A 24,470-nucleotide genomic window follows, 5' to 3' on the forward strand; every position below is an offset into this window, starting at 1 on the left:
TCATGACACGAGAGAAGTAGACGTCTTCATTTTATAAAAAAAGATGGTTGCTATAAAAAAAAGTAAGAAATAGAAACTAGAAGGAAATTAATAAATAACATAAATACAGCTAGCTAAGTCTTTTTTGTATAGTATCTTCAGTTTTATTGAGCAAATGATTCTTCCATGATTTACCCCGGATAGCTAGTTAGCAGACTAGGTTTGGTTGAATAGCTTGTCCATTCAGGCTCAGAGATCTGAGAGAGAGGCCAGCTCATGCAGCAGGAGAGCAAAGGATGGACGGTCCTCTGGTTTCTACACAGGAAGAGACAGATAAATCACAAGACATTATGCTTAAAACACAAGCTACACTAAGATCACAGGTGAACCAACCTACCAGGCTGAATCAGTAAGGTACAGGTGAACCAACCTACCAGGCCGAATCAGTAAGGTACAGGTGAACCAACCTACCAGGCCGAATCAGTAAGGTACAGGTGAACCAACCTACCAGGCTGAATCAGTAAGGTACAGGTGAACCAACCTACCAGGCCGAATCAGTAAGGTACAGGTGAACCAACCTACCAGGCCGAATCAGTAAGGTACAGGTGAACCAACCTACCAGGCCGAATCAGTAAGGTACAGGTGAACCAACCTACCAGGCCGAATCAGTAAGGTACAGGTGAACCAACCTACCAGGCCGAATCAGTAAGGTACAGGTGAACCAACCTACCAGGCCGAATCAGTAAGGTACAGGTGAACCAACCTACCAGGCTGAATCAGTAAGGTACAGGTGAACTAACCTACCAGGCTGAATCAGTAAGGTACAGGTGAACCAACCTACCAGGCCGAATCAGTAAGGTACAGGTGAACCAACCTACCAGGCTGAATCAGTAAGGTACAGGTGAACCAACCTACCAGGCCGAATCAGTAAGGTACAGGTGAACCAACCTACCAGGCTGAATCAGTAAGGTACAGGTGAACCAACCTACCAGGCCGAATCAGTAAGGTACAGGTGAACCAACCTACCAGGCCGAATCAGTAAGGTACAGGTGAACCAACCTAGCAGGCTGAATCAGTAAGGTACATGTGAACCAACCTACCAGGCTGAATCAGTAAGGTACATGTGAACCAACCTACCAGGCTGAATCAGTAAGGTACATGTGAACCAACCTACCAGGCTGAATCAGTAAGGTACATGTGAACCAACCTACCAGGCTGAATCAGTAAGGTACATGTGAACCAACCTACCAGGCTGAATCAGTAAGGTACAGGTGAACCAACCTACCAGGCTGAATCAGTAAGGTACAGGTGAACCAACCTACCAGGCTGAATCAGTAAGGTACAGGTGAACCAACCTACCAGGCTGAATCAGTAAGGTACATGTGAACCAACCTACCAGGCTGAATCAGTAAGGTACATGTGAACCAACCTACCAGGCTGAATCAGTAAGGTACAGGTGAACCAACCTACCAGGCTGAATCAGTAAGGTACATGTGAACCAACCTACCAGGCTGAATCAGTAAGGTACATGTGAACCAACCTACCAGGCTGAATCAGTAAGGTACAGGTGAACCAACCTACCAGGCTGAATCAGTAAGGTACAGGTGAACCAACCTACCAGGCTGAATCAGTAAGGTACATGTGAACCAACCTACCAGGCTGAATCAGTAAGGTACATGTGAACCAACCTACCAGGCTGAATCAGTAAGGTACATGTGAACCAACCTACCAGGCTGAATCAGTAAGGTACAGGTGAACCAACCTACCAGGCTGAATCAGTAAGGTACAGGTGAGTCTGTCTACTGCAGCGTTTCCCAAACCCCAAGGGGTGCATATGGATTCAAATAATCAACTCATCATCAAGCTTTGATTATTTGAATCAGCAGTATATTGTTAGGGCAAAAAATGAAGTTTGGGATTCTGAGGACCAAGTTTGGGAAACCCACCCACCCTACCCACCCACACTACACCCACTCACACCTTACCCACCCACACACACCCCCACTCTACACCCACTCACACACACCCCCACACTACACCCACTCACACACACCCCCACACTACACCCACTCACACACCCCCCCACATACTACACCCACTCACACACACCCCCACACACTACACCCACCCACCCTACCCACCCACACTACACCCACTCACACCTTACCCACCCACACACACCCCCACTCTACACCCACTCACACACACCCCCACACTACACCCACTCACACACACCCCCACACTACACCCACTCACACACCCCCCCCACATACTACACCCACTCACACACACCCCCACACACTACACCCACCCACACCCTACCCACCCACACTACACCCACTCACACCTTACCCACCCACACACACCCCCACTCTACACCCACTCACACACACCCCCACACTACACCCACTCACACACACCCCCACACTACACCCACTCACACACACCCCCACATACTACACCCACTCACACACACCCCCACACACTACACCCACCCACACCCTACCCACCCACACTACACCCACTCACACACACCCCCACACTACACCCACTCACACACACCCCCACACTACACCCACTCACACTACACCCACTCACACCTTACCCACCCACACACACCCCCACTCTACACCCACTCACACACACCCCCACACTACACCCACTCACACACACCCCCACACTACACCCACTCACACACACCCCCACATACTACACCCACTCACACACACCCCCACACACTACACCCACCCACCCACACCCTACCCACCCACACTACACCCACTCACACACACCCCCACACTACACCCACTCACACACACCCCCACACTACACCCACTCACACTACACCCACTCACACCCTACCCACCCACACACACCCCCACTCACACCTTACCCGCCCACCCACCCTACCCACCCACCCCCACCCCCACACTACACCCACTCACACCTTACCCACCCACACTACCCACCCACACACACCCCCACACTACACCCACTCACACCTTACCCACCCACACACACCCCCACACTACACCCACTCACACCTTACCCACCCCCACACTATACCCACTCACACCTTACCCACCCACCCACCCACACACACCCCCACACTACACCCACTCACACCTTACCCACCCACACACACACACTACACCCACTCACTCACACATTACCCACCCACCCACACTACACCCTAACCACCCACACACCCACCCACACTACCCTAACAGTACAGGTGTGAACCAGGTAGGTCCTTCCCACCCACCTCCTTCCAGCACCACTCCATGAGGAGGTGCACAGCCTCTGGGGCCTGTCTGGGCTTCAGCAGCCTCAGGCCTGCATTCAGGGCCTCCACCACCTCACCATTAGACCGGTTCTCATAGGGCAGACGCCCCTCAGTATACACCTCCCACATAAAGACACCTGTAGGAGAGGTGATGAGGGGAGGAGAGGATTCAACATTAATTCATCATACCTCTAGTTGAAGAAGCTCAGTGTCTGACCATGCACAACGATCTCAGAGAGGATAAATAAACCTACCAAAAGACCAGACGTCAGACTTGCTGCTGAACTTGCAGTACTTGATGACTTCAGGAGAAGACCACTTGATGGGGAACTTAGAGCCCTGAGAGCTGGTGTACTGGTCATCTAAAACAAACCTGGTAGGACAGGACAGGGAAGGACACACGGTAGGTTATCTGTGTGAGTCTCTGCAGCTTCCATGTATAGATACACAGTGCCCCCTGTAGAGAAGTCTGACCCTTTAACACACCGGTGGTAGTTTCCCTGTCAGGGTGGGTCACTGGTTCAAGTCTTCACCCTGAATCACCATATATTCTGGCCTTTATCAATAGGCATCAACCAGTCTGTCACAAACTCACCTGGTCATTCCAAAATCAGACACCTTCACCACGTTGTTGCAGGAGACCAGACAGTTTCTGGCTGCCTGTGAGGGTTGGGTTCAGAACACACACTTATGATCTGCAGTAGTTTGTCCATCTTCTATACTATACAGTCCATTATCACTGAAAATCCATCTAGGCCTTAACCAAGCAGAGATGTCTTCCAGTTCCTTGATGCTATGACCAGTGAGGTAAAACAACCCTTTCTAAGCTGTTCTGTGTTTTCGTTCTATAAATTCATTTACATTTTCTCTGTAAAATGTGTTGAGATTTGTGAAATGCACTTAAAATAAATTGTGACTAAACAAGCTCACTCGCACGCAGGCAAGCACGTACGCATGCACACACTCATAAACACATATGTTCAGGTCTTTGGGTGGGTTACCAGGTCTCTGTGGATGAAGTTGTTGCTCTCCAGGTATGCCATCCCTTCACTGACGTCCAGACACATCCCCAGTAGGGTGTCCTGGGACATACGCCCCCTCCTGGCTCGGAGGTAGTCTGACAGGCAGCCCTGCTCCATCAACTCAAACACCAGACACATGGGAGAATGCTGGGTACACACACCATACAGCTGTACCAGCTTACAGTGGGACAGCATCCTGCAATACACACACACACACACATACACACACACACACACACACACACACACACACACACACACACACACACACACAGATCAGAAGTAGGTCATTACATAGCACGGGTCCAGTGTGTAATTTGAGACACAGCCTTGTTACAAATTGTCCACTATGTAGGGAATAGGGTATCTTCTAAGATGTCCCCCCCACTATAAAGTCCACTATGTAGGGAATAGGGTATCTTCTAAGATGTCCCCCCCACTATAAAGTCCACTTTGTAGGGAATAGGGTATCTTCTAAGATGTGTGCCCCCCCCCCCCACACTATAAAGTCCACTCACGTCATGACCCTGGCCTCCTCTTTAAATTCTTCCTCAGACATGGCTCCCTCCCGGACCATCTTCACAGCTACCCTGCGCTCCCTCCACCGCCCCTGGAGTACCAGGCCAAACTGACCACTGCCCACTTCCTCACCCAGGATCAGCTCTGCCGGGTCTACCTCCCACTGACCTGGAGGGTGGGGGTAGGGAGAGGGAGGGGGGAGGGAGGGGAGAGAGAGGGAGGGGGTAGGTAGAGGAAGGGTGGAAGAGGAGAGAGAGGGAGGGGATAGGTAGAGGGAGGGTGGAAGGGGAGAGAGAGGGAGGGGGTAGGTAGAGGAAGGGTGGAAGGGGAGAGAGAGAGAGGGGGTAGGTAGAGGGAGGGTGGAAGGGGAGAGAGAGGGAGGGGGAAGGGAGAGGGAGGGTGGAAGGGGAGAGAGAGGGAGGGGGTAGGTAGAGGGAGAGTGGAAGGGGAGAGAGAGGGAGGGGGAAGGGAGAGGGAGGGTGGAAGGGGAGAGAGAGGGAGGGGGTAGGTAGAGGGAGGGTGGAAGGGGAGAGAGAGGGAGGGGAAGGGAGAGGGAGGGTGGAAGGGGAGAGAGAGGTAGGGGGAAGGGGAGAGAGAGTGCAGAGGTAATAATGATATACTAATGCAATTATTGGAAGATACAGTACATCAAGGCTGAACACAACATGGTACACTGTGGTTGTCTGCCACATTCTCCTCCAGGTAGTCCCTCCTGTCTGGACGTTTTCAGGGTGTGGTGGAGCTGCCTACCTATTGGCTGCTAAACCTGGGTACCTCATCACACAGGTCTACCTTACATCACCACTAATGTCATCCCAGTCCAAATGCTTTTAGAGTAGCAAAACACATGCCAATTCTCACTATCATGCATCTGTTATGTTTGATCTTATCTTTATTATACAGTAACTTATCTATAACATATAAGCATATCTTTACTATACAGTAACTTATCTATAACATATAAGCATATCTTTACTATACAGTAACTTATCTATAACATATAAGCATATCTTTATTATACAGTAACTTATCTATAACATATAAGCATATCTTTATTATACAGTAACTTATCTATAACATATAAGCATATCTTTATTATACAGTAACTTATCTATAACATACGTACCTGGTGTGTTATCTGCTTTGTGTTTGAGCTTTGTAATTGTCATAAAAGTCAGGGTTAGGTAACTTCCATAGAGATAGTTAGAGGACTGCGTATAGACAGCCCTGCTGTTACAGATGCCATAATCAAACAGTACAAAAATTAGTCCTCTAACTATCTCTATGGTAACTATAATCAATAACCAAATAAAATGGTTGCTTGCTGCCTAGAGGCAGGAGCAGCAGGTCGACCTCTGACCTTTTGAGAGTTCTGCAGGGCTCTGAAAGCTCTCTCTACCCTGAGAGATGGGATGCCTCAGTCGAGTGATTAGACCTGCAGAGACCAGACACAAAAACGCACAAATTCATGCACATCCCACACACACACACACACACACACACACACACACACACACACACACACACACACACACACACACACACACACACACACACACACACACACACACACACACACACACACACACACACACACACACACACACACACACACAGGATGAAGCAACAAACCTAAACTAAATGTGCATATACCAGTAGTTAGATAATGTAGAGGCTTTAGGCTGTTCTGCTTTAACAATAGAACACATTAACTTTTATATTACAGGCAGTTTCCTCTGTAGAATGTTGCTGTAAGAAAACGATTGTACCCTATACTAAGGAAATGATTGTACCCTATACTAAGGAAATGATTGTACCCTATACTAAGGAAATGATTGTACCCTATACTAAGGAAATGATTGTACCCTATACTAAGGAAATGATTGTACCCTATACTAAGGAAATGATTGTACCCTATACTAAGGAAATGATTGTACCCTATACTAAGGGGAGAACATCTGGACCATAGAATGTATAGAACCATTTCACACAGAGGAGGCTGGTGGGAGGAGCTATACAGGCTCATTGTAATGGGTGGATTGGAATAAATTGAATGGTACCTAACAGATCAAACACATGGAAACAACGTGTTTGACTCCATTCCATTGACTCCATTCCAGCTATTACAATGAGCCCATCCTCCTATAGCTCCTCCCACAGGGAGCTACAGGATTTCACACTACATTAACACTCATCTCCCATCTCCCTCTCTACTGTGGAAGATCCATGCTGGTGGAACCTTACATGACCCCTGAAGATGCCTTTATCTCAACGCACTAACAAACACAGTCGACCTGGGTACAAATCCAAATAGGTCACACTGGCCTGGCTGTAAACAGATGCATTAGGTACCTGCAGCGTTGTGTTGGTGGTACTGGATGAGCTCAGGAATGGTCATGAACAGGTATTTCTCTGCCAGGTAAAACTTGGACATCTCCTCTGCCTGTGACTGTCTGATCTGGTAGTGCTTCACCCGCGGGTTCTTCTGCCCATTGGATCTGAACATGGTTCATCATCATGTCACTATGCCATAGCAAACTCTATAAACGTGCAATATGCAGTTCAAACAATAACAAACAGACAACCCACCACTGTTTTGGTAAACAGCTGAGAGATGGGGCTGGAGATTTGTAACCACTCTCAAATTCTTAGACAGTGCTAGGGATGTCAAAATACCAATCACAGATCGGCCCTTTAACTGACTGTCATTGAAGCTGAGCGACATGGCTGAAACAGGCAGTAGTTACCCTGGGGCTTTAGTGAAGACGGACACAGTGTAGACGCCTGCATGCCTGGAGTCTCGCACCATAAAGGCTCCTTCCTTACCCTGCATAAACAAACACAACATTTCATTTGAGTAGGATAAATCATCATCGCCAGAAAAAATGAATTATAATTCAAGCCATCTGCTGAGTTCATTACGTTGAATTTGTTGTATGTCATATCATAGTTACGTGGATGTAATATTTTCAATCTCTACTTATGGTAATATTATGTGAATAAGGCTTGACATGATAGCACAGTGAGACTCCCGAATGGACGGGAGCTTGAAATGCACAACACCCATTCTACTCTCCCACCGTCACACTACACAACCCATACCCTTCCCTCCCACCGTCACACTACACAACCCATACCTACCCTACCACCGTCACACAACACAACCCATACCCTTCCCTCCCACCGTCACACTACACAACCCATACCTACTCTCCCACTGTCACACTACACAACCCATACCCTTCCCTCCCACCGTCACACTACACAACCCATACCTACTCTCCCACGGTCACACTACACAACCCATACCTACTCTCCCACGGTCACACTACACAACCCATACCTACCCTCCCACCGTCACACCACACAACCCAAACCTACCCTACCACCGTCACACTACACAACCCATACCTACCCTACCACCGTCACACTACACAACCCACACCCTTCCCTCCCACCGTCACACTACACAACCCATACCCTTCCCTCCCACCGTCACACTACACAACCCACACCCTTCCCTCCCACCGTCACACTACACAACCCACACCCTTCCCTCCCACCGTCACACTACACAACCCATACCCTTCCCTCCCACCGTCACACTACACAACCCATACCCTTCCCTCCCACCGTCACACTACACAACCCATACCTACCCTACCACCGTCACACAACACAACCCATACCCTTCCCTCCCACCGTCACACTACACAACCCATACCTACTCTCCCACGGTCACACTACACAACCCATACCTACTCTCCCACGGTCACACTACACAACCCATACCTACCCTCCCACCGTCACACTACACAACCCATACCTACCCTACCACCGTCACACTACACAACCCACACCCTTCCCTCCCACCGTCACACTACACAACCCATACCCTTCCCTCCCACCGTCACACTACACAACCCACACCCTTCCCTCCCACCGTCACACTACACAACCCATACCCTTCCCTCCCACCGTCACACTACACAACCCATACCCTTCCCTCCCACCGTCACACTACACAACCCATACCCTTCCCTCCCACCGTCACACTACACAACCCATACCTACCCTACCACCGTCACACAACACAACCCACACCCTTCCCTCCCACCGTCACACTACACAACCCATACCTACCCTACCACCGTCACACTACACAACCCACACCCTTCCCTCCCACCGTCACACTACACAACCCATACCTACTCTCCCACGGTCACACTACACAACCCATACCTACCCTACCACCGTCACACTACACAACCCTAACCCTACCCTACCACTGTCACACTACACAACCCTAACCCTACCCTACCACCGTCACACTACACAACCCTAACCCTACCCTACCACTGTCACACTACACAACCCTAACCCTACCCTACCACTGTCACACTACACAACCCATACCCTACCCTACCACCGTCACACTAGACAACCCTAACCCTACCCTACCACCATCATACTACACAACCCTAACCCTACCCCACCACTGTCACACTACACAACCCTAACCCTACCCTCCCACCGTCACACTACACAACCCATACCTACCCTACTACCGTCACACTACACAACCCTAACCCTACCCGACCACTGTCACACTACACAACCCTAACCCTACCCTACCACCGTCACACTACACTACACAACCCTAACCCTACACTACCACTGTCACACTACACAACCCTAACCCTCCTACTGTCACACTACACAACCCTAACCCTCCTACTGTCACACTACACAACCCTAACCCTCCTACTGTCACACAACACAACCCTAACCATACCACTGTCACACTACACAACCCTAACCCCTCCCTACCACTTTCACACTACACAACCCTAACCCTTCCCTCCCACCGTCACACTACACAACCCTAACCCTCCCGCTGTCACACTACACAACCCTAACCCTCCTACTGTCACACTACACAACCCTAACCGTACCACTGTCACACTACACAACCCTAACCCCTCCCTACCACTGTCACACTACACAACCCTAACCCTTCCCTCCCACCGTTACACTACACAACCCTAACCCTCCCGCTGTCACACTACACAACCCTAACCCTCCCGCTGTCACACTACACAACCCTAACCCTCCTACTGTCACACTACACAACCCTAACCCTACCACTGTCACACTACACAACCCTAACCCTCCTACTGTCACACTACACAACCCTAACCCTCCTACTGTCACACTACACAACCCTAACCCTCCCACTGTCACACTACACAACCCTAACCCTACCACTGTCACACTACACAACCCTAACCCTACCACTGTCACACTACACAACCCTAACCCCTCCCTACCACTGTCACACTACACAACCCTAACCCTACCACTGTCACACTACACAACCCTAACCCTACCCTCCCACTGTCACCATCTGTCTGTAATAGCGATTATGACACATTTACAACAGGAAATCCTGGACCTGAGCAACCTACTCCATTGTTTCAAATGTCATCTTTCACTGTCTGTGTGTGTGCGTGTGCGCGTGCGTGTGGACATGCATCTTGCAAAACGCAGCTTTTGCATCCGTGCTGCTGGGGCAAGATACAGGAATTTATTCAATCAAATCCGGTAACCATATTTTCTGGATAAATTCAAAACATGATCTCATTTTCAAACATAAAAAACATTATTTTTACAGTTATACTTTTTTAGGGATAACAAAAACAGGTTTTCTCTCTAGTTTCAGTTTGTCTGGTTGTAATTCTGATAACCTTGCTTTTTGATTGAATCAGGCCCACAATGTCTGTCCTCTCCCTTCTGAAGTACACTTTAACCCCAAACTATGTCTGTTGTCTCCCTTCTGAAGTACACTTTAACCCCAAACTATGTCTGTTGTCTCCCTTCTGAAGTACACTTTAACCCCAAACTATGTCTGTTGTCTCCCTTCTGAAGTACACTTTAACCCCAAACTATGTCTGTTGTCTCCCTTCTGAAGTACACTTTAACCCCAAACTATGTCTGTTGTCTCCCTTCTGAAGTACACTTTAACCCCAAACTATGTCTGTTGTCTCCCTTCTGAAGTACACTTTAACCCCAAACTATGTCTGTTGTCTCCCTTCTGAAGTACACTTTAACCCCAAACTATGTCTGTTGTCTCCCTTCTGAAGTACACTTTAACCCCAAACTATGTCTGTTGTCTCCCTTCTGAAGTACACTTTAACCCCAAACTATGTCTGTTGTCTCCCTTCTGAAGTACACTTTAACCCCAAACTATGTCTGTTGTCTCCCTTCTGAAGTACACTTTAACCCCAAACTATGTCTGTTGTCTCCCTTCTGAAGTACAGTTTAACACCAAACTATGTCTGTTGTCTCCCTTCTGAAGTACACTTTAACCCCAAACTATGTCTGTTGTCTCCCTTCTGAAGTACACTTTAACCCCAAACTATGTCTGTTGTCTCCCTTCTGAAGTACACTTTAACCCCAAACTATGTCTGTTGTCTCCCTTCTGAAGTACACTTTAACCCCAAACTATGTCTGTTGTCTCCCTTCTGAAGTACAGTTTAACACCAAACTATGTCTGTTGTCTCCCTTCTGAAGTACACTTTAACCCCAAACTATGTCTGTTGTCTCCCTTCTGAAGTACACTTTAACCCCAAACTATGTCTGTTGTCTCCCTTCTGAAGTACACTTTAACCCCAAACTATGTCTGTTGTCTCCCTTCTGAAGTACACTTTAACCCCAAACTATGTCTGTTGTCTCCCTTCTGAAGTACAGTTTAACCCCAAACTATGTCTGTTGTCTCCCTTCTGAAGTACAGTTTAACCCCAAACTATGTCTGTTGTCTCCCTTCTGAAGTACAGTTTAACATCAAACTATGTCTGTTGTCTCCCTTCTGAAGTACACTTTAACCCCAAACTATGTCTGTTGTCTCCCTTCTGAAGTACAGTTTAACATCAAACTATGTCTGTTGTCTCCCTTCTGAAGTACACTTTAACCCCAAACTATGTCTGTTGTCTCCCTTCTGAAGTACAGTTTAACAACAAACTATGTCTGTTGTCTCCCTTCTGAAGTACACTTTAACCCAAACTATGTCTGTTGTCTCCCTTCTGAAGTACAGTTTAACCCCAAACTATGTCTGTTGTCTCCCTTCTGAAGTACACTTTAACCCCAAACTATGTCTGTTGTCTCCCTTCTGAAGTACACTTTAACCCCAAACTATGTCTGTTGTCTCCCTTCTGAAGTACACTTTAACCCCAAACTATGTCTGTTGTCTCCCTTCTGAAGTACACTTTAACCCCAAACTATGTCTGTTGTCTCCCTTCTGAAGTACACTTTAACCCCAAACTATGTCTGTTGTCTCCCTTCTGAAGTACACTTTAACCCCAAACTATGTCTGTTGTCTCCCTTCTGAAGTACAGTTTAACATCAAACTATGTCTGTTGTCTCCCTTCTGAAGTACACTTTAACCCCAAACTATGTCTGTTGTCTCCCTTCTGAAGTACACTTTAACCCCAAACTATGTCTGTTGTCTCCCTTCTGAAGTACACTTTAACCCCAAACTATGTCTGTTGTCTCCCTTCTGAAGTACACTTTAACCCCAAACTATGTCTGTTGTCTCCCTTCTGAAGTACACTTTAACCCCAAACTATGTCTGTTGTCTCCCTTCTGAAGTACACTTTAACCCCAAACTATGTCTGTTGTCTCCCTTCTGAAGTACACTTTAACCCCAAACTATGTCTGTTGTCTCCCTTCTGAAGTACACTTTAACCCCAAACTATGTCTGTTGTCTCCCTTCTGAAGTACAGTTTAACACCAAACTATGTCTGTTGTCTCCCTTCTGAAGTACAGTTTAACACCAAACTATGTCTGTTGTCTCCCTTCTGAAGTTTAACCCCAAACTGAAGAAGGGCGGCATTGTTTTACCTCTGTCATCAGCACTTTAACCCCAAACTGAAGAAGGGCGGCGTTGTTTTACCTCTGTCATCAGCAGTTCCTCAGCTCTTCCTCTCGTTATGTCTTTGTTGTACCATCTGGAAAACAAGAAGGGGAATGATCAACCTAGACCAATCAGATGTCTGAAATAAAATAACAGGGTACAATTGTTATCTTATACTATAAAAATAGTCAGGAGAATTGTATTTGATATAAATCCGACTCACTCAAATCTGTTGAAGTTGTTGCAGGATTTTTCTGCTATATAAGTGCAAGGTACAAAACCTGTGTTTCTATTGAAGGAAAGGACACAATGAATACTGTAGGTGTGTACAACTAAACAGCCAATAATACATATTACAGATAGGCTCAGACAGATGTCATAGGGTTGTCACAGAGATGTCATAGGGTTGTCACAGAGTTGTCATAGGGTTGTCATAGAGATGTCATAGGGTTGTCATAGAGATGTCATAGGGTTGTCATAGAGATGTCATAGGGTTGTCATAGAGATGTCATAGGGTTGTCATAGAGATGTCATAGGGTTGTCATAGAGATGTCATAGGGATGTCACAGAGATGTCATAGGGTTGTCATAGAGATGTCATAGGGTTGTCATAGAGATGTCATAGGGTTGTCACAGAGATGTCATAGGGTTGTCACAGAGTTGTCATAGGGTTGTCACAGAGTTGTCATAGGGTTGTCATAGAGATGTCATAGGGTTGTCATAGAGATGTCATAGGGTTGTCACAGAGTTGTCATAGGGTTGTCATAGAGATGTCATAGGGTTGTCACAGAGATGTCATAGGGTTGTCACAGAGTTGTCATAGGGTTGTCACAGAGTTGTCATAGGGTTGTCATAGCGATGTCATAGGGTTGTCACAGAGATGTCATAGGGTTGTCATAGTGATGTCATAGGGTTGTCACAGAGATGTCATAGGGTTGTCACAGAGATGTCATAGGGTTGTCATAGTGATGTCATAGGGTTGTCACAGAGATGTCATCGGGTTGTCATAGAGATGTCATAGGGTTGTCATAGAGATGTCATAGGGTTGTCATAGAGATGTCATAGGGTTGTCACAGAGATGTCATAGGGTTGTCATAGTGATGTCATAGGGTTGTCACAGAGATGTCATAGGGTTGTCACAGAGATGTCATAGGGTTGTCACAGAGTTGTCATAGGGTTGTCATAGAGATGTCATAGGGTTGTCACAGAGATGTCATAGGGTTGTCACAGAGATGTCATAGGGTTGTCACAGAGATGTCATAGGGTTGTCACAGAGATGTCATAGGGTTGTCACAGGGTTATAATAGTGTTGCCATGTCGTCTCTAATTACCCTCTGTGGTCCTGTACAGTCCACCAATCATGGTGGGAGCTGTCAGTCAGGATGTACTCCTGGTCTTTGTGAAGGGGCAGCTCTGTGTCTCCATGGGGACTGTAGTTCTGTAGCGCAACCACCACACTCTGGCCCGGGTCGGAGAGCCGCCGCTATGGGCACGATGTAAGGGAAACACTGATCCTTAGCATTAATGTGACTCAAAGCCACATACTGTACGTTTACAGGCACTGTGAAGTATATAGACATGACATATCATGCATATTTACCTGTGTGTCCGGGGTTGGAGGGAGAGGCTTCTTGGAAGCTAAAGAAGGGCATTTTGTGGTTAATTCTTAAAAGTCTAAGCTGTTGGGTGTGTGTGTGTGTGTGTGTGTGTGTGTGTGTGTGTGTGTGTGTGTGTGTGTGTGTGTGTGTGTGTGTGTGTGTGTGTGTGTGTGTGTGTGTGTGTGTGTGTGTGTGTGTATGGGTTACTTTAAGGGTCTCCCTTTTCAATAGTGGTCATATTAGTTTGTGTGCTACAGAAATGGTGACCAAGGTGGATGTGGTGGATTGAGGCGCAGGCCATGCTAAAAAACATATCTCTAGCGTAAACTGACGGATCTTAGTATTATGTTACTTAGATTGACACACCAGTGTGTCAATAGGCCATAGAGGGTTAAATTCACATTCTGGGCAGTTTTCATAATAATAATAATAACTTTTCATAGGATTTATAAATGGTTTATATGTAAGACATAATAATACTAATTATTATTTTTATTGAGTGTGGGAAATGCACTCTTCAAATGAAATATACCTGTACCGTATCCCACAGGGTCGTACTCCTGACACCCCGTAGCCATCTTCTCTGTCTGGTAACAGCACCTCCACCTCCCCTCCGTCCAGAAGTTGGGGTGATACTTCAGGAGTAATGCGTTGCACTTGGTCTCTTCATGACACGAGAGAGAAATGAAATACAGTGTAAGACATGGAGGCTCAAATGTGTCAGAGAGTTTTATAATATAATGTTGATATACTACTCTTCATATTCTGTTGTTTTTCTAATCTTATGGTATATATATTATGGTATATATATATATATATATATGAACAAACTCAGCTCTGTGGTATTGGTATTATGGGTCTGATGTTGAATGTTTCCCATAACTGCTGCTCACCCTCCTTCAGAGCCCGGACCCATCTCTGACGACAGTCGTTGTCCGGGGCGAAGATGTACAGGTAGCAGTTGTCGTGGACAACCTGTTGAGACATTTATGCACATCTAAAAAAAAACAGTGTCATGGCTTATAAATGAAAGTCATTGTAAACTGTTCCCAATGGTGAGTAATTAGCATTCCTCCATTAGACAGAAGCAGTAGAAGGGATGAGTTGTCTTATGTGGTATTACCTGGAAGGGGTACTTGTTGCTGCAGGGGATTGGGGCTTCACTGCACACTATCTCTACACACTTGATCCTGGAGAGCTCAATGCAGCCTTTCTGGCTGGGCTTTTTCTGAAGATGAATACAGGTTTCTATCAACATCTTCACAACTTTCTATTTTCACATCAAACAATATAACCCCTATACAGTAACTGTCATACACTGTGAAAGCAAGATTTCTTCATAACTCAACATATGATTTTCAAAATTAGACTACTGAAGTATAAAGTGTAAATTAATTTCAACATTAAATGTCATTCTTGACAGAAATCGATAAACAAACAAACGCCACACAGTTTAACAATAAAAATTGTACGTACCCCAGGGCGCTGTTCAGAATAAGTCAGGTCCTGGGTGTCCAAGACAAAGAACCTTTCCTTGTAATTACAAGGCGACGTCCTTCGCTTCTGCTGAGATTTCTTGATGAGAGTCCCCTTCAAGATTACTGTGGGGAGCATAGTGAACACAGATACCTGGCTAACATTGAGAGACAGAGACCGAGAGAGAGACAGCGAGGTGGGCTGTAGAGTTAGACTGAACACCTATAGAGGAGTGGAGAGAAGGAAAAGATTGACGGGAGTTCGTGTCGTGTGAGTTTCCGCTGTAGATACACTAGGTAAACCACTTCCTTGAGCACGGCTGATAGAAACCAACACTCACACACAGACTAAGATGCACACACACACACACACACACACACACACACACACACACACACACACACACACACACACACACACACACACACACACACACACACACACACACACACACACACACACACACACACACACACACACACACACACACACACACACACACACACACACACACACACACACGTTGAAGCATCACAAGCTGCATGGGTGCACAGAACCACAGGGCCTGAGCAGCTCTCTCCCCAGAAATCAGGCTAAACGTACACTTAAAACACATTTGTAGTTGAACAAATGCTATTATGCAGGTAACTGCCAAACTAATGGAAACACTTGAGTAACTGAGGGATATAAAGTATATTGAAAGCAGGTGATTCCACATAGGTGTGGTTCCTAAGTTAATTAAGCAATTCATATCCCATCATGCATGTATACAAATGCTGGAAAGGTCATTATTTTGGCAACAGTGGCTATTTATATTTGTATTTATTATGGATCCCAATCACAGTAAGGTACTTCAAGATATTATCTGGTACTTTTGTATACTTTTTAGCCAGTAGTTCTGCAAGTAGCGCTCCCGAGCCAAAAGTGGTCCTGGAAAATGTGTTGTTTTGTGCACCAAGTCATTCATCTTTCTCCCGCTCTACTACTGTATGCATGATGTGCCTCTTGCTACCTGACACTCATATGGCGAGGGACTGAAGCTCATTGGATGAACTAGGGTTGTTAGGGGGCTGGCCCATGTGGGTGAAAATGTATGGAAACTGGCGCAACACAGCTTCCAGAAAAAGTTGCTTTCAAACTCGGGATTTCGTGGCTAATTAAGGTAAGACAGTAATTCTGCTCATAGTTTCTGCATGTATGAATTATACATTGACACATCCAACCCAAAGCAGGAGGTTAAAAAAATATTTAAAAGTTGCCAAAGTCTTTAATTGTTAACCAGAAATGATTTGATATTTAAGCAATAAGGCCCAAGGGGGTGTGGTATATGGCCAATATACCACTTATAACAAAAAACTCTGAAGTGGCTTATTGCCAGTGATAGAAAAAGTACCCAATTGTCATACTTGAGTAAAAGTAAAGATACCTTAATAGAAAATGCCTAAAGTAAAAATGAAAGTCACCCAGTAAAATATTACTTGAGTAAAAGTCTAAAAGTATTTGGTTTAAAATATACTTAAGTATCAAAAGTAAATGTAATTGCAAAAATATACTTAAGTATCAAAAGTAAAAGTAGAAATAATTTCAAATTTCTTATATAAAGCAAACCAGACAGAACAATTTGTAAAAACAAAAATATTTACAGATAGCCAGGGCACACTCTAATACTCAGACATAATTTCCAAACAAAGCACTTGTGTTTAGTGAGTCTGCCAGGTCAGAGGCATAAGGGATGACCAGGCATGTTCTCTGTTTAGTGAGTCTGCCAGGTCAGAGGCATAAGGGATGACCAGGCATGTTCTCTGTTTAGTGAGTCTGCCAGGTCAGAGGCATAAGGGATGAGCAGGCATGTTCTCTGTTTAGTGAGTCTGCCAGGTCAGAGGCATAAGGGATGACCAGGGATGTTCTCTGTTTAGTGAGTCTGCCAGGTCAGAGGCATAAGGGATGACCAGGCATGTTCTCTGTTTAGTGAGTCTGCCAGGTCAGAGGCATAAGGGATGACCAGGCATGTTCTCTGTTTAGTGAGTCTGCCAGGTCAGAGGCATAAGGGATGACCAGGCATGTTCTCTGTTTAGTGAGTCTGCCAGGTTAGAGGCATAAGGGATGAGCAGGCATGTTCTCTGTTTAGTGAGTCTGCCAGGCCAGAGGCATAAGGGATGAGCAGGCATGTTCTCTGTTTAGTGAGTCTGCCAGGTCAGAGGCATAAGGGATGACCAGGCATGTTCTCTGTTTAGTGAGTCTGCCAGGTCAGAGGCATAAGGGATGACCAGGCATGTTCTCTGTTTAGTGAGTCTGCCAGGTCAGAGGCATAAGGGATGACCAGGCATGTTCTCTGTTTAGTGAGTCTGCCAGGTCAGAGGCATAAGGGATGACCAGGCATGTTCTCTGTTTAGTGAGTCTGCCAGGTCAGAGGCATAAGGGATGACCAGGCATGCTCTCTGTTTAGTGAGTCTGCCAGGTCAGAGGCATAAGGGATGACCAGGCATGTTCTCTGTTTAGTGAGTCTGCCAGGTCAGAGGCATAAGGGATGACCAGGCATGTTCTCTGTTTAGTGAGTCTGCCAGGTCAGAGGCATAAGGGATGACCAGGCATGTTCTCTGTTTAGTGAGTCTGCCAGGTCAGAGGCATAAGGGATGACCAGGCATGTTCTCTTGATATGTTTGTAAATTGGACCATGTTCCTGTCCTGTTAAGCATTCAGAATGTAACGAGTACTTTTGGTATCAGGAAAAACATATGGAGGTAAAAAGTACATTATTTTCTTTAGGTATATAGTAAAGTAAAAGTAAAAGTTGTCAAACATATAAATAGTAAAGTGAAGTACAGATATCCCATAAATCTACTTAAGTAGTACTTTAATTGTTTTATACTTAAGTACTTAGCATCACTGCTTATTGCTATTATAAACTAGTTACCAAAGTAATTAGAGCATTAAAAACACATATTTTGTCATAAGGTCCGGGGTACCACGTCTGTCAGCCAATCAGCATTCAGGGAACGAACCACCCAGTTTATAACGAGATATAGACAGCTGCATTGGACGTTTAAGACCCTTTATGTTGGTGTTTCCTTCATTATGTCATTTAGCTGTATGTTGACCATCACAATGAGACATTCATTTATAGCAGATTGAACATCGCACTGTTGAGCTCTTACGCCACCTTTTACACTGTACAAATGTGATGGATGAAAATCTAAAATATTGCCACAATACTTCGGCCCAGTCTGCGTTAACCAATCAAATCGCGCATTACTGTCGAGAAGCTCACCAATCCGCACCGCCAACAAATTATGTCAAGAAAAAACCCAACCAATGGGATAGGATGACAGGGGCATGAAAGGGAAACGAGAAGAGACATTGCGCATACAAATGTTTTGTGTAAAGCAATAATTGTGGTGGTGATTTCAGTCGATAGTAGATACAGTACTTGAGGACTCCATATAAAGGTATGTTTAAGCTTTTGTTTCATTCCTTGTCGTGAAATGACTTCCAAGTCTGCTATCTAACCCCGGGCTGTTAGCTGGCTAACGCGTCAGCTCGCTAGAGACTGAATCAACTGAAAAGAAAAAACGTCGTCATTAAGTGTAGCTAGCTAGATTGTTCGCTTATGTTTCTAACAAAAGCCGTTTGTAGGCTTCTAGCTAGCTCATTAATGCCACTTGCCTGGGTTAGTTTTAGACAACGTAGCCAGCTCCGCCCTACGTACTGTAACGTTAAAGTTAGCAACGCTAGCCAACTAGATGCTGCCCCTCTTGGCGCATGCGCGGCTACTCACACGGCTAGCAAATATTACCACGGATTAATAGGGGAAACCCTATGAATTCTAAGTATATTTGATTATACTGTCTAAATAAAGAGGTGAACCATCCTCTTTGTTAATCAGCAGGATAATAGCATCCGTTCTTTCCCCAGTTTATTTTTAAAAAGTTAAAAAGGTAAAGTATGATGTTTAAATAATATGGCAGGCTATAATACATCTGTAATCTCATTTTCCTCTATCCAGGCCTCACTATGGGTGAACCACAGCAGGTGAGTGCCCTGCCTCCCCCTCCTATGCAGTACATCAAGGAGTACACAGACGAGAACATCCGCAAGGGGCTCATCCCCAAACCCCCTCCTCCCATCCGAGACACCTACATGATGTTGGGCAACCAGTTCCAGTGTGACGACCTGATCATCCGACCGCTGGAGAGCCAGGGCATCGAGCGGCTCCACCCCATGCAGTTTCACCACAAACGGGAGCTCAAGAAGCTCAACATGTCCATCCTGGTGAATTTCCTGGATCTCCTGGACATCCTGATCAAGAGCCCTGGCAGTATAAAGAGAGAGGAGAAGCTGGAGGACCTGAAGCTGCTGTTTGTCCACATGCACCATCTGATCAATGAGTACCGTCCGCACCAGGCCAGAGAGACCCTGAGGGTGATGATGGAAGTGCAGAAGAGACAGCGACTGGAGACTGCAGAGAGGTTCCAGAAACATCTGGAGAGGGTGGTGGAGATGATCCAGGGGTGCCTGGCCTCCCTGCCCCATGACCTACCCCAGACTGAGGGCTTGAGTGGGGCAGGGGATGTGGCGAGGGGTGTTGGGATTGGCGGGGCGTTAGGGTTGGACGCCAGGCTAAAGACTGAGCCCATGGACGTGGAGGAGGCTGGGACTAGCTGTATGGCTGTTGGGCCACAACAGGACAAAAGCATGGGTGGTGCTGCTAAGAAAGACAGGGTATTGGACAAGGATGCTGCCATGTGTAGTATTATCGACGAGATCGCCTGAGTTTTGTGTTTAGAGCTAGGGGTCTCTACAGCAGGGTGCAACGGTGAAGAACGTTCAGATATACAATTGTTCTGTAGAGCAATGATTGGTCGATTCACTATTCTACACAGACACTCTGTTCATTATATTTCTATATGCAACGTTCAGAATCAAAATGATTCACCTTGCTGAATATAGGTTTTTCCTGGTCATTATGTTTGTCTCATTGGTCTCGGTTGAATTGTGTCGTATGCTTAATGTAGTTATGATCACATACGCTGTCCGCAGTTATAGTATCTTTTCTTAAGTCAAAGCTTTACTGAAATGTGTCATGGACTATGAAGACACACCTTCCTTGAGTTGGGATATCATTGGGATTTAGATGCTGGTAAAATTCATAATTTGATAAAGTTTTAATAAACTCATTTCTACGTCCTATAACAATTTATATACTTATTTAAAAAATAATAATATTCTGATTAATTGTCATGGTTGAATTAGATAAATAATTAGGCCTACCACCCTTTTCTATTATGCCACTGGTTGGTTCTGCTGAATCCTTTCAAGGTGTCTTAAAACTGGGTCTTTGCTTGAAACCACTTTTCTACTTTTCAAGTTATATTTCTTACCTTAGGTTAGTCCCTGTGAAAACAAACCAAATATATTTTTAGGAGCTGAACTGCATTATAAAATGTAGTCCCAGAATGCTTTCTCTTGTGTGTTCTATGATCAAACCTGAACCCTATTCACACATCATAGCCTTATGTGATTGAATGTCAGTGTCCCAGTGACTTGCAAACAGCCACTGCAACAGTCTTTGTTAGAGAGAGGGGGGCAGGTCCGTGTAGCAGCTTGATATGTAAGATCCTACCTTTAGCAACATGAGCTAATGTCCCAGTCAGAGATCTGCCATACACTGCCTCAGGCTGTCTCTGTCACTGTTTGGCTGGATAGGTCAGGGACAGGTTGGTGTGTAGTTACATACAGGTTGATGTTTCCCCTAGTCTATTCAGGGACAGGTTGGTGTGTAGTTACATACAGGTTGAAGTTTCCCCTAGTCTATTCAGGGACAGGTTGTTGTGTAGTTACAGACACACTCAGGGGGGGAAGTTTCCCCTAGTCTATTCAGGGACAGGTTGTTGTGTAGTTACAGACACACTCAGGGGGGGGAAGTTTCCCCTAGTCTATTCAGGGACAGGTTGGTGTGTAGTTAGAGGCACACACCCAAAGCATTTAGTAGAGGTGCTGATTTATGCAGACTAAACTAAGAATAGTTAAACGCTATGTAAATGCTCCCAACAATTTAATGGGTAAATCATCAACTTTTAGACAACGCCATGTATCCTGAAGTAGGCACCGTTGCTGAAACTTTGGTGATTTACCCATTTAATTGTTGGAAGCAGTTGTATAGTGTGCAACTCTTTAATGAAGTTTCCCCTAGCAACAGATAGTAGTATCAGCTTCCCCTAACCTGAACCATTAGTGGGGGTAATGGCCGGGGTGACTACACCCAGACAGCCCGCATGGCTCTGTCTGCACTCTCACAGTTACCAACATACTAACAGTGTAATCAGTGTTGTGTAGGCTTGGTCTGTGCTATGTAACTAACACATGCAGTAATGTGAGTTTGCTCATTGGCTGTGTTTAGCTCCTATTAGAAGACGGATAGTTGGTGACATACAGGGAAATGGAATCCTTACACAACATGGGATGAGCTAGTACTGCAGGCAGGCCTGGGTTGTGTAAGCGAAGGTTTGCATAAGTGCACTTTAGTCCAATAAACAGAGACACACTGAACCACTAGGTGGATTCAGATTTCCTTACTTCGGCATACGTACAGGCCTTGAAATGATGTGCTGTTCGGTTTGGATCAATGAGGACAGACACAACACTACCCTTGAAATGTGAATCTGAATTTCCATTCCTATTTTATGAAAACATGTTTTGTTATTGAACTCGTTAGGAAACACAATTGCCTTGTTTGTTTTTCTGTATGTAATGTAGTAGCCTAGATACTGCTATCTCTGATTCAACATGTTTGTGAAGCCTGTAGTCACATCAGGCATGCATTTTTTCAACAGGAGCACAATACATTACCTAACACTACTGCCCCAGATATCAAACTCTTACTCAAACCAGAGAGACCTACATTTTCAAGTGGTTGCTATAGTGACAGAATGATTATGAATGGTAGGTGGCCAATGAAAGACGGGATGCATTATGTGGGTCTGTACAGTCGTGGCCAAAAGTTTTGAGAATGACACAAAGTGCTGCTTCAGTGTCTTGTCAGATGTTACTATGGAATACTGAAGTATAATTACAAGCATTTCATAAGTGTCAAAGGCTTTTATTGACAATTACATGAAGTTGATGCAAAGAGTTAATATTTGCGGTGTTGACCCTTCTTTTTCAAGACCTCTGCAATCCGCCCTGGCATGCTGTCAATTAACTTCTGGGCCACACCCTGGCATGCTGTCAATTATCTTCTGGGCCACATCCTGACTGATGGCAGCCCATTCTTGCATAATCAATGCTTGAAATTTGTGGGTTTTTGTTTGTCTACCCGCCTCTTGAGGATTGACCACAAGTTCTCAATGGGATTAAGGTCTGGGGAGTTTCCTGGCCATAGACCCAAAATATTAATGTTTTGTTCCCCGAGCCACTTAGTTAAAAATTTTGCCTTATAGCAAGGTGCTCGGTCATGCTGGAAAAGGCATTGTTCATCACCAAACTGTTCCTGGATGGTTGGGAGAAGTTGCTCTCGGAGGATGTGTTGGTACCATTCTTTATTCATGGTTGTGTTCTTAGGCAAAATTGTGAGTGAGCCCACTCCCTTGGCTGAGAAGCAACCCCACACATGAATGGTCTCAGGATGCTTTACTGTTGGTATGACACAGGACTGATGGTAGCGCTCACCTTGTCTTCTCCGGACAAGCTTTTTTCCGGACGCACCAAACAATCAGAAAGGGGATTCATCAGAGAAAATGACTTTACTCCAGTCCTCAGCAGTCCAATCCCTGTACCTTTTGCAGAATATCAGTCTGTCCCTGATGTTTTTCCTGGGGAGAAGTGGCTTCTTTGCTGCCCTTCTTGACACCAGGCCTTCCTCCAAAAGTCTTCGCCTCACTGTACATGCAGATGCACTGACACCTGCAGGCTGCCATTCCTGAGCAAGCTCTGTACTGGTGGTGCCCTGATCCCGCAGCTGAATCAACCGTAGGAGACGGTCCTGGCGCTTGCTGGACTTTCTTGGGTGCCCTGAAGCCTTCTTCAGAACAATTGAACCGCTCTCCTGGAAGTTCTTGATGATCCGATAAATGGTTGATTTAGGTGCAATCTTACTGGCAGCAATATCCTTGCCTGTGTTTCATTGCGGGTAACCATGGATGACAGAGGAACCACTCTAACCGAGTTCTGGACTTGGAATTCCGAGTTGGATGAATTGCAAATCAAAATTATTTTTCCCAGCCGGAGCTGTTTTTTTTCCCTTTTATTTTGTATTTATTTAACCTTAACTTATTTTCCTTGAGTACCCAGTTGTCTGGAACGCACTGAAATCTGAAGTCTAAGGGAGTTTTCACACTTGGTTCCTTTCAGACAATTTTCGTGAACTTGGTTCGCTTAATTTTTCATGCAGTGTGAACACTCCAAAGGAACTCAAACCCCACAAAAGAACCCCCAAAGCGAACCGAACTCAGACCATCTTGAGAGGTGATCTGAGTTCGGTTCCCTTGAATTCCATGGTCAGGAATCTGAACACAACGCTCCCCAGAATCGCTTGTCATTATTCCTGCACCACACACTAGACTACAACAACACTGTTTCCCCTGCCAATAACCCTCGGGCATTGGTGCCACATTAGACTACTACAACACCGTTTTCCCTGCCATAAGAAAGGTGTGCTGTTTTTGGTTAGGCCTATTGATTAGC

General features: G+C 45.6%; 2 protein-coding genes across 3 annotated transcripts; one reads left to right on the forward strand and one right to left on the reverse strand.

Moving 5' to 3' along the window:
- Positions 1-16,071, reverse strand: itk (IL2 inducible T cell kinase). 2 transcript variants are annotated; one of them, XM_031789725.1, is made up of 17 exons: positions 15,792-16,071; positions 15,439-15,543; positions 15,209-15,290; positions 14,848-14,979; positions 14,318-14,355; positions 14,049-14,200; positions 12,942-13,007; positions 12,758-12,812; positions 7,554-7,633; positions 7,159-7,304; positions 6,167-6,241; positions 4,806-4,974; positions 4,267-4,483; positions 3,861-3,925; positions 3,520-3,638; positions 3,245-3,402; positions 1-294 (listed from the first exon to the last, which is right to left on the reverse strand). In XM_031789725.1, exons 1-17 carry the CDS (start codon positions 15,927-15,929, stop codon positions 229-231), a joined length of 1,863 nt encoding a protein of 620 aa, XP_031645585.1. In that variant the 5' UTR covers positions 15,930-16,071; the 3' UTR covers positions 1-228. The 2 variants fall into 2 exon arrangements, with proteins under 2 accessions (XP_031645585.1, XP_031645586.1); XM_031789726.1 differs by having other exon boundaries at positions 14,854-14,979; positions 15,792-16,046.
- Positions 16,072-19,020: 2,949 nt separating this feature from the next.
- On the forward strand, positions 19,021-21,245 carry LOC109878952 (mediator of RNA polymerase II transcription subunit 7-like). Its single transcript, XM_020471150.2, has 2 exons — positions 19,021-19,237; positions 19,795-21,245. Exon 2 carries the CDS (start codon positions 19,803-19,805, stop codon positions 20,559-20,561), a length of 759 nt encoding a protein of 252 aa, XP_020326739.1. The 5' UTR covers positions 19,021-19,237; positions 19,795-19,802; the 3' UTR covers positions 20,562-21,245.
- Positions 21,246-24,470: the final 3,225 nt, after the last annotated feature.

This window comes from Oncorhynchus kisutch, linkage group LG15, assembly GCF_002021735.2.
Source record: "Oncorhynchus kisutch isolate 150728-3 linkage group LG15, Okis_V2, whole genome shotgun sequence".
NCBI classification, from domain to species: Eukaryota; Metazoa; Chordata; class Actinopteri; order Salmoniformes; family Salmonidae; genus Oncorhynchus; species Oncorhynchus kisutch.

Coding starts and splice junctions, on each gene's coding strand:
- LOC109878952 (XM_020471150.2), top strand. CDS start 19,803: ATGGGTGAACCACAGCAGGTGAGTGCCCTGCCTCCCCCTCCTATGCAG.
- itk (XM_031789725.1), bottom strand. CDS start 15,929: ATGCTCCCCACAGTAATCTTGAAGGGGACTCTCATCAAGAAATCTCAG. Junction 15,544..15,791: donor ATTCTGAACAGCGCCCTGGG/GTACGTACAATT, acceptor ATTCATCTTCAG/AAAAAGCCCAGCCAGAAAGG. Junction 15,291..15,438: donor GCAACAAGTACCCCTTCCAG/GTAATACCACAT, acceptor ATGTCTCAACAG/GTTGTCCACGACAACTGCTA.